Here is an 11517-nt window from a genome sequence, read left to right as displayed (position 1 = left end):
ACTATGAAACTATAGGATTCAATCTCATGAATTAGCAACAAATCAAGGGATCTGATCTTTTCATGTTCTTACTATTTTCTTCTCTTTTTCTACGTTACTCGAATTTTAATCCAGCTTTCCAATAAATTAATGAAATTTTGTTTTGTTAATGTTGGATCCAACTGCATTCAAAATTGACTAAGAACTTATAAACTTATTGTTCTTAAGAATCATCAAAACACCGAGAAAATTTCGAGAGATGGATATGGTCAGCATGTGAAATGTGAATAAATATGTGAGTTGGTTTTGATTTAATTTTTACTGATTGAAACTGAAAAGAAAAATAGAAAAAAAAAGTCCAAATTTTTTATTTTTATTCTCTTCGTATTTCAATTACCCAAATTAATAATTAAATAGTTAAATTAAAATACATTTGGAGCATCTTAGGAGGGAAGATATATAAACGAATGGATAGAATTGGCCGAGTAAACTTGTAATTCAATTGAAATGAATGGATAAAATTGGAATACCTTTATCCATAAACATATCTCGACATTTGAATAAGAGTGATCCTAAGTATATAAAATTAAAAAAAAAAATCATCCTGTTATCGAATTTTGAGCATGAATGGTATATCTCATCACAAAAAAAACTTAATTAGGGAGTTTAGAGCACTAATCATATATCACAAAAAAAAAAAAGTTAATTTCTAAAATAAAAATAAATAATTAAATAAAACTGGTTAAGTCAACGGCCAAGTCTATTGTCGTCATAACAAAAACCAGAAAAATTAAATAAAAAAAAAAAAAAAGGGACCCACATATTATCAAAATTTTGTGGTGAAGAATCAGCTTCGTCATGCAAATCACCTTCTTTATAGATGTAATGAAAGAAGAAAAAAAACATTTTCTGCTATTATATGATTATATATGATTATATCAATCATATAAAGATAAAATATATTGGTATAAATGTAATTTACATAATATTCATGTCCATTATCTATGTCTAACAATGATATTGAAATATAGTTTATATATTGACCTCCTTTATGGGTCTTTGAGATTTTGTTTGATTCTGAAATTAAAAAAAAAATAATAATAAAAGAATTCCCTCCATCCAAATGCACATAATAATAGAAAATTAAAAAACAATAATTTATTTGCATTCGTGTATAAATCTATGAATAAAAACATTGAATATCTCCCTCGAAAAATGCTATTAAGAATCACAATCAAATTCAATAAATAAAATACCCAAAAAAAGGCTTTGATCTAAGAACAATATAGATGTGGTAATTAAATTGTTAAGCATTATTTTAGATATAAATTCCTTTATTATATAATGTATATGTTATAAAGCTAATGGGGGGAAATGGAAGCTAATTAAAATTAAGTAGTTTCAAAATTAGAGAGAAATTAAGCATCACATTGCATAAGATTCATACATCATCGCCGCCGCCGTTGCCTCAGCCGCTGGTAGAAATCCGGAGAAGTTTCCGATGAGTGGAGGAGGAAGAATCAGGTCATCAAAGTCATCATAAAAGCTACCAACAAGGAAGTCCTCGGCCGGCAGCTCAACACCAAGTGTAGTAGGGATATTATTATTCATCATTAGACTACCATATTCCTGGCCGGCGGCGGCCGTGCTGTGGAGGAGGCCGGGGGTGGCTCCGGCAACTTCGTCGGAGGAGTCGAACTTAGACGGGTCGGGAAAGTCGGCATCTTGGCCGGTGAGCTCTTGGACCAAAGCCATGAAATTAGAGGCACTGGTTTTAACCTTCATTGGATTCGATATGTACACAACTTTGATGGGTTTCTTTTTGTTGTTGGGTTGTTTTGTTTTCTTCGTCGGCTTTCGTCGGCGGACGCCGCCGAGATCTGTGTGGTCGTTGAGGTTGCCGCCGCCACCGCCGCCGTCCATTTGAGAGAAAAAGTAGGGTTTTTTTTTTTTTTTTTTTTTTTTTGTGAGGAATTTTTGGGATGAAGGAAAAAGGGGAGAGAGTGAAGGGAAAATATAGGGATTGGGGGAGGGAGCGAAACTGACAAGAATTTAATTGGGAAAGAAGGGAGGCCAATCGCCGTCAAGGAGCGTATGAGACGAAGATATTTTGGGGAAAATTTAAGGACATTTAAAAGTTATTTANTTGGGATTTTTTTTTTTTTTTTTTTTTTTTTTTTTTTTTTTATATTTCATTTTTAGACTTCGATTGTTTTTCCGAACATTTGGGTTATTAGAGTCCCACATTCACTAATTAAGAGATAGACTCTTATTTTTATTGGTATCGGAAAACCTTAAAGTCATAAAACTTATACAAAAAAATGAATATTATATCATTGCAGATATTACTTGTTCCTATCCGTAGTATCAAAATTTATAAAAAGTTGAAGTCACTGATATTAATTGAAGAGGAAACGGTATAATTTTATGTTAAGAATGAGAAATATGAGTGAGATTGAAAGTTTAATCAACATTTAAATAACATATTGCTACCAACTAACTATTAAGAATAAGAGGAAATATATTATTAACCAAATAGTGAAAATAAGATAAAATATACTACTAACTAAATCAATATACTACCAACCAACTCTAAAAAATAAGAGAAAAAAATATTAACGGGTTACGTATGTATATATAAGATATATTCTATAAAAAAATTACAATTATAGGACAAAATATATTTCTCAAATATCTTTATATCTTAATACTCTTCCTCAAGTTTGAAAGTGTATGTCAATCACACTTATCTTGGTGATCTTCTCTACCTAATGAATGGGAGTCCGCCTTGCACCCCCGAGTATATGTTTCATTAGGAATTAAACAAGGGTAGATTGATACAATAGAAACCTCTGGTAAATGGCCACCCGTAACCCAGCAGATAAAGTACATTACATAGTCCGTTTTAGGGATTGGCGACTTACCCATTCAGTGACTTTGACACTGGACGTTCCAAAAAACGGGGTACTATTGGGCCGGGTGAATTCAATAATAGATAACTGTTGGCATTACAACCTTCCTTTTCCTTTCAAGGCCTACCCAAAAGAGAATCCAGTATTTCTTGGTCGTGAATATTTGAACTTGTGTTTCAGAAAATGAAATTGTTATTTTTCCAAAGATTTAATGAAAATATCTGCCAATTTCATTTTAGCTGAAACATAACATGGTTTGATGATTCTAGCTTGTAACTTTTCTCGAACTATATGACAATCTATTTCAATGTTCTTCGTACATTCGTGAAAAAATGGTTTGGTTGTTAAATGCAATGTTGCTTGATTATCACAATACAATAATGCTGGTTCGGACAACGAAGCTTTCAAGTCTTGAAGAATGTATCTCAGCCAATATAACTCTAAACAAGTATTTGTCATAGCTCGATACTCGACTACTGCTGATCATCTAGACACATTAGTTTGCTTTTTAGACCTCCAAGAAATAAGTGAATTTCCCAAGAAGATGCAAAACTCATATAATCTAGACACATTGGTTTGTTTTTTAGACTTATAAGAAATAATTGAATTTCCCAAGAAGATGCAAAACCGAGAAATAGACCTCAATGATTTACTCTAGGATGGGTAATTTGTCCCATTTAATTTGATTGGAACAAGTGAATATCTTGGCTGATCAGAATGGTGAATGTAAAGAGATGTGTTAAATCAACCTTCGAAATTTTGAAGCTAGATTTGACTGATTCCGCCAAACAAAGGAAATTTTGATATTTACGAACAACTACCAAAATCGATGTTCCCCTGGAATCATTGAGAGGTTTATGCGCATGGACTAATCTAAGCATCAAGTTCTTGATTACTTTAAAAACGTTTTCAGAGGATATCTCATCACTTTGGCCAGTAGTCTTATGTCACCCTCATGAAGATCTTGTTTTCGGTGAAATAGAAACAGTGGAAGGAAAAATAGGTCGACAAGTTCTTCTAATGGGGGACATGTGCCAAAGATAGTTGTTAGTGATAATTGAGAGAGAGAGCTTGCTCATCATTTAATCATTCTATCACTAAACCCCGTAGAGATGTGAAAGAAAATACGAACATTTTGAGCATGCCACCTTTGAGCTTTGGTGAGAAATATGAAGATGCTTATAACGTAGTCTTGATATTGAAAGATTGAGAACCGTTCTCGATCTAGGAGAATGATTGAGAATATATGTGGCCAATTCAAAATCCAGATTGAGATTAGGAGGCTAGCTTCTGGTGACAGAATGTGGATAGCACGCCACAAACATCTTGATAATGAATATGTTTTTTATTTTATTGTTGAGAGGAAAAATATCGATGATTTGCGGTACTCAGGGACAATCGCTATAGAGACTAGAAATTAAAATGTGGGCTTACAAAGATATATATCTTATGGAACGTGATCCCAATTCATCGGTCATCCTCTCTAATCACCTTCCAATAGATATATATATCTTTTTCACTTTTCTTTTGTTCTTCCTCTTCTCCTACTCTAATATCATGTTAAAATGATAAACATAGGTGAGATTGAAAGTCCATTGTTCATCAATGTTCACCTTTAAATAGGATAAAGATAAAATATACTACCAATCAACTCTTAAAAATAAGATTAAAAAATATTAAGTGGTTATAAATATAAGATATATTACATAATTAATTAGAGTTATATGACAAAATGTATTCCCCAAATATTTTTATACCTTAATACTTCCAACCTACTCTCTTAAGTCCGGTTAGATTTCTTGTAACGACCTTAGATTTCTACTTACCTAGAATCGTTGCCATCATCATTTCGTAATTGTGTAGAAATAAGCGTTTAAACATCATCTTAAAATACTGTCATGGATTTATATGTTCAAAAACATCTTTAAAATGAAACAACGAAAGACTAAATGAAATAAATAAACATTAAAATTAAAAAATATTTTATCGAACTTAAGTCTAAGAAAATAAATGTAACTACCCTATGTATGTGTTATGGTCTCGAATTGCGATGTTGTCGTCAGTCGTATAGGGATGTCTTGCCTTTACTGGAAAAAGTAATGCATGGTTTGACTATTTTAAAAAATACTCAGTAAGTGACCCAACTATTAGAGTTAGATGCGAATACATACAATCATGAGTGAGTCCTCGATCATATTAATCTATATTCCTTAGTCGGCTATCCTCAATGGGTTAATTAGATGTGTATTTACTATTCTACACATGGTCCACACGTGTGAGTATAGACCCACTAGTTAGTTCACACACCTCCTCAGCCCCTTTCTTGTTGTGCGAGCATTCTCTAGTAGTTGTTGATGTCGGACACTCGTTTAGGAATAGCAATCGTTGCAGCATTATGATAGATATAATGATCAGTTTCGTGCCTCGTATTATACGCGTCTATACTATCATAAAAGAGGGATATTCCCCGATGCATGAGGTCCAAACATTTTTTTATTTATTATCATGTAGACAACCCCTACCATTTTTCTTTCATATCATATCATTTTCATCATAGCTTTCCTTACATAATTTGGAGATGTGCATTATGTCAACACATTTTGCCGTATATCATTCATATCATATCATCAGTATATACCATGTAAGAACATGTACTACATCGCCAAACTTGTTACACCATAACATTTATCATATCATCAGAACATCACATAATAACACTTGTCATAACATTCACGTATCTTCTCGTAGTCACATCATATTACAAATATAACATGGACTTATCATTTCATATCGTTTCATAAACATCTCATAGTCATATCGTTTCATATACATATCATAGTCATATCATTTTATAAACACATCGGAGTCATATTATTTCATAAACATATCATAATCATATCATTCATAAACATATCCTGATCAAATTGTTTCATACACATCATAGTCTTATTATTTCACAAGCACATCATAAACATATAACACCTACTCATTGAAAGATAGAATCACAAAAGTTACTATTGTACCAATAGTTAAATTCAAGAAACGTAATACTAGGGAATATTTACAAACTCAAAATACAGTATATAAGTTCACAAACAACAAAAGTAAATGTACTAAAAAAATAGACTCGGATATAGATAGGAATTCCTAGAGCCTCCAACTTGTTTCACCACCTTGGTCACTTAGCATCATGTTTATCTAGAAAAATAAAATAAAATAATTTCGATGAGTAATTAATTTGCTAGCTAACTTATCTTTTACAAGTTTTATTAATCATTTGGTCAATTTAAGTTTCGGTCAAGTTTCTTTTAGGAGGATCTTTTGTTCATTAAAGAGTATTCTAGTTATTTCAAGGTTAGATAATTAACTCTTTATATGCTTATCTAAATTTTCGAGCACGTATATAAGACTCCCTCTCACTCAAATACGACCCGTCTACTAAACTCTCTAGTGGTCAGTAATGTCATATAATCCGATAGTTAGGATTCTCATTCTCTCTCACTTAGCACACAACATGTCCGCTAAGAATTTGCGGGGATTAGCAGACTAACAATACTCATATATAGCCCATGACATAATTAACCCATAAGCATAACTTAGAATCATAACACTTCCATTTTACATTTATAGCATGCTCATGTCTTATGCATGAATCCATATATACATATAATCAACTCATAAACGTTACCTAGCATTTCTATATTACATTTATAGCATGTTCACATCTTACGCATGCACCCACATATAATCAATTAACCACCTCATAAACACATATGTTAAACTCCTAATGACATAATCAACAAGCTCACATATAGAAACAAGTTGAGAACTTGTTTAAAAGTCTCAATATGCTACTTGATTTCAAACTTCTTTCTATCTTGTAGTGTCGTTTAATAGGGTAAAACTACTACCACAATCTCTCCTAATTGGACCTATATTTCACAAATTTCAAGATAAATATTGGCATATCTTAATAGAACAAGTGAAATTAAGACTAACAGAACAAACAGGAGGCCAAATGGAGCTGGCACGCGACCTCACACGCCTATTATGTTGCCAGTTGACACAATCGCACTTTTGAAGGCAACGAATTAGCGATTGTGCGGCACTCACTTTCCAACGACAAGTGAGATAAGTCAATTCGTTCTTGCGTCCCCTACGGCCAAACGACGTATGATCGAGCCTCTAGCCTTGATTTTAAAAGAAGGTTTTAGAAAACGAGGTTAGAGAGAGATTTTAGAAAGCGAGATTTTGGAAAGAGACGTTATATAAGCAAGCAAGAGAGAGATAACAACGGCTTAGCATATATAACCTTGGGTAGGGAGAAGTTGACAACTAGTCATATCCCCGTATAGTACATTCTGAGACATTTCATGTCTGGCAGGCCTAGACATGATATTTTTGAGACGTCATATGCCCTAGAACTACAAAAGTAAAAACACTAGAATGAAAAGACATGACAAGGGTTTGGCTTGCCATGGGCATGCGGCCATGGGCAACATGCCCTGGACGAGCATGACCGTGACATTCTCCCCCACCTAATTGGTTGACGTCCTTGTCAACCGACTACTTTCAAACCTTGCGATGTGGGTGGCGGCGGAGTTCAGATCTTCGGTGCGTTCCCAGTTGGTTTCCTCTGTAGGGAGATTCTTCCATTTGACAAAGAATTCACGAATCGTCCGTACAGGTCTTCCTATCTTCCTAACCCTGTCGGCGAGGATCTCCTCTACTTTTTTTGTTTCTTTTTGCCTCAGATTGATGCTCGGTCTCGTGATTGTATTTCGTTGGTCGTCGTTTGGGTCAGGGTGGTATGGCTTCAAGTTTCTCACATGAATTACTCGATGGATTTTCATCCATGCGGGTAGTGCAACTCGGTAGGAGGTAGTCCCGATCTTTTTAAAGACTTCGATCGGGCCTTCATATTTTCGAACTAGTCTCTGGTCCTTTCGGCTGCGAAATATGATTTGTTCTGGTTTCAGCTTAATAAGGACTTGATCTCCTGCTCGGAATTGAAGGGGGCAACGCTTCTTGTCCGCCCACTTTTTCATATGCTTGGAAGCCTTCTCTAAATATGCCCGGGCTATATCTGTTGTCTACTTCCATTCTCTTGTGAAGTTGTGAGTTTGAGGGTTTTTCCCTGCATAAGGATGATCAATAATATGGGGTAAGGTCGGTTGTCGTCCACTTACAATTTCGAAGGGACTCTTTCCTGTAGACGAGCTGGTTTGACAATTGAAGAAAAATTGGGCGACATCTAATAGTTGTATCCAGTTCTTCTGGCGAGCGTCGACAATGTGACGTAAGTATTCTTTGAGCAAGCAATTGAACCGTTCTGTCTGTCCATCAGTTTGAGGGTGATAACTCAAGGAGATGTTTAAGGTTGTTCCCAAGAAGGCGAATAACTCAGTCTAGAATGTCCCAATGAATATGTCATCCCTATCACTAATGATGCTCGACGGAATGCCCCATAACTTTACAATGTGTTTGAAAAATAGTTGAGCTGTGAGTTCGGCCGAGCATAATTTGGGAGTGGGGATGAACGTCGCATATTTTGAGAATCGGTCTACGATAACCAAGATAGCATCATATTCCCCGAGTTTTGGGAGGTGTGTTATGAAGCCCAGAGATACACTTTCCCAGGGTCTTGTCGGCACAGGTAGAAGTTCCAAGAGTCCTGAGACTTTGGCTTTCTCGACTTTGTCCTGTTGACAGATGAGGCACGTCTTGGTGTATTGCATGATGTCGTCTCGCATGTTTGGCCAGAAGTACCCCTTTTTTATTAGGGCGTATGTTCTTAGCCACCCAGGGTGTCCGACCCATAAGGTATCATGACATCCCTGAATGAGCTTCTTCCTCAGTTTTCCCATTCTTGGAACATACAATTTGTTTCCTTTTGTCATCAGAAGATCTCCCTCAACCCAAAACTGTCATGTTTTCCCAGCTTTAGCTAGTTCGACGACGGCTTTGGCAGATAGGTCTTTGTGTAAATGTTCCTTGATGATCTCGCGCATCAATCCATCAATCTTACTTGAGTGAATATGGGCTAACATGCACAGGGCCGCATGTTCTCCCTTCCGACTCAGTGGTCGGCTGCTTGATTACTCTTTCCTGCTTTGTGTTCGAACTTGAAGTCGAATTCGGCTAACGACTCCTGCCACCGGGCTTGTTTTGTCGTCAATTTTGGTTGATCAAAGAAGTGGCAAATGGTCCTGTTATCCGTCTTCACTACGAACTGTGATCCCAAGAGATACTGTCTCCATACTTGAAGGCAATGGACTACGGCCAGCATTTCTTTCTCGGAGATAGTGTATCTACGTTCGGCATCATTGAGCTTTCGACTTTCGTAAGCGACAGGGTGGCCTTCCTGAATAAGGACCCCACCTAGGGCAAAGTCGGAAGCTTTTGTTTCTATTTCAAATGGCTTTGTAACATCTACCAATCCGAGGACAGGACCCCTCGTCATGGTTGTTTTCAAATCTTCAAAGGCCATTTGACAATCATTTGACCATGACCAAGGGTGGTCTTTCTTCAACAGCTCTGTCAATGGGGCGGCTCGTCTGAAAACCTTTCGACGAACCGCCTATAGTAGTTGGCTAATCCTAAGAAGGACCGCACATCGGATACGGAAGTATGAACCTTCCATTCTTGGATAGCTTTTATCTTATCGCTATCCATACTAATCTGTCCACATTTGACGACATGTCCAAGGAAGTTGATGCATGTTTGTGCGAATGCACATTTCTCTTTCTTGACATACAGTTGGTTCTGTCGTAGTTTGTCGAACACCCGCTTCAAGTGCACTTTGTGTTCCTCTAGGGTTGTGCTGTAAACCACTATGTCGTTGAGGTATACTATGACGAACTAATCCAAGTATTCGCAAAAAACTTGGTTCATCAACATGCAGAAAGTAGTTGGGGTGTTTGTCAAGCCAAAGGGCATTACTAGGAATTCGAAGGCCCCATATCTTGTTACACACGTCGTCTTGGGCTCGTCCCCTTTGGCAATACGTACTTGGTAATACCCTGATCGTAAGTCCAACTTCGTGAAGTACTTAGCCCCGTGAAGTTGGCCGAACAAGTCGGATATTATTGGCAGTGGATATTTGTTGCGTACCGTCACCTTGTTTAAGGCTCTATAGTCTATGCACAGACGCATCGTCCCATCCTTCTTCTTCTAGAACAGTACGGGGGCTCCGTAGGGTGCCTTTGTCGGGCGGATGAATCCCGCTTCAGCAACACATCCAATTGCTTCCTTAATTCGGCTAGCTCGGGCGGAGCCATCTGGTATGCGTTCTTCGCTGGCGGTTTAACCCCGGGGATGAATTCGATTTCGTGATCAATGCCTCGACGAGGTGGTAATGTTTGGGGTAAGCTCTCTGGCATTATGTCAGCATAGATGTTTAGTGTCTCCTTGATTTCATTTGGGACAGTTTCTTCGGTGGTCGCTACTTCCATCAGTTGTATGGCCATAAATGTAGGTTCCTCTTGTGCGAGTCCCCTTTTCAATTGTATGGCCGAGATCATTCGAAGATTACCTGGTTGCTTGATGCTTGCAAGTATTACTGTGGGGTTGCGGTCGATGATCACCAAGCATTTTGCCAGCGACATTGGGATAACTTTGTGTTCTAGGAGGAACTTCATCCCAAGTACCACGACAAGATCTAGCTCTCCTATCCAATCCTCTATTTTGAAGGGGACTCTTTTGGAAACTCCCACAATAGGCAAGGCCTCAATGTTAACAGCTTTCATTTTCCCCGGGTCCTTTCCTATAGTGTGTCCCAATCTTCGGGCTTCTTGATTGGCGATGAAGTTGTGGGTCGCTCCTGAATCTATCAGAGTGCTCTTGCTCGGTCGAGAATTTATTGTCACATCTACGAACATGAGCCCTTTCTCTATTATCTCCTTCGGTTCGACCTTCCGTTGGAGGGCTGACAAGAATTTAAGCGCGCCCATTCAGGGATTGTCTTGATCTTCCTTCTTGTCTAGCATAGTCTCGACCCTTGCGTCATTTCTCTCTTGAATGGACACTTGGAGCGCAGTGAGAGAGGCCCGATGAGGACAATAAGATACTTTGTGGGGACCTTTGCACAACATGCATTGTAAAGGTGTCGTCGGGTGGTTCCTTTGATGGTAAGGTCCTCGAGATGTCCCCGCTTGGTTGTTCTGAGGAGGTCTATCCATCCATCCACTTGGTCTGTCGTTACCTCCGTTCGGTCTGTTGGGGCTTCCATTTCGATGACCTGGTGGCTTGTATGTCTTGCCCCCAGTGTTTGGGGCTGGTGTCATTCTTCTTTGGGATCTCGCTTCGTTCCCATAGTCTAGGAGTCTCTCGGCACAGGCCATTGCGGCAGCTAGGGTTTGGACCTTGTTCTCGTGTAGCTTTGTTTTGGCCCACTGCTGTAACCCATTTATAAAAAAGAACACCTTGTCCTTCTCTGATGTGCCCCTGATATCTAGCATCAGGGTTGAGAACTGTCTGACATAGTCTCGTATGCCTCCAGTATGTTTCAGAGCTACTAGTTTTCCCATTGCTATATGTCCTGCGTTTTCGGGGAGGAATTGGTCCCTCAACTCTTTCTTGAGGTCCTCCCACGAGACAATGGTGCACAATCCATCCTTGATATCTT

At 37.8% G+C, this 11517-nt stretch overlaps 2 protein-coding genes across 2 annotated transcripts; both read right to left on the bottom strand.

Annotated features, from left to right (window-relative positions):
• Positions 1-1179: 1179 nt before the first annotated feature.
• Positions 1180-1991, bottom strand: LOC111466266. Its single transcript, XM_023110875.1, has one exon. It carries the CDS (start codon positions 1900-1902, stop codon positions 1405-1407), a length of 498 nt encoding a protein of 165 aa, XP_022966643.1. The 5' UTR covers positions 1903-1991; the 3' UTR covers positions 1180-1404.
• Positions 1992-10030: 8039 nt separating this feature from the next.
• LOC111466178 lies at positions 10031-10843 on the bottom strand. The gene has a single exon (XM_023110756.1). It carries the CDS (start codon positions 10841-10843, stop codon positions 10031-10033), a length of 813 nt encoding a protein of 270 aa, XP_022966524.1.
• Between the last annotated feature and the right edge of the window lie 674 nt (positions 10844-11517).

Source organism: Cucurbita maxima, unplaced genomic scaffold, assembly GCF_002738345.1.
Source record: "Cucurbita maxima cultivar Rimu unplaced genomic scaffold, Cmax_1.0 Cma_Scf00030, whole genome shotgun sequence".
Taxonomy (NCBI): Eukaryota; Viridiplantae; Streptophyta; class Magnoliopsida; order Cucurbitales; family Cucurbitaceae; genus Cucurbita; species Cucurbita maxima.
The sequence above is the reverse complement of the archived record's forward strand: the minus strand, read 5'-3'. Positions and strand labels throughout refer to the sequence as shown.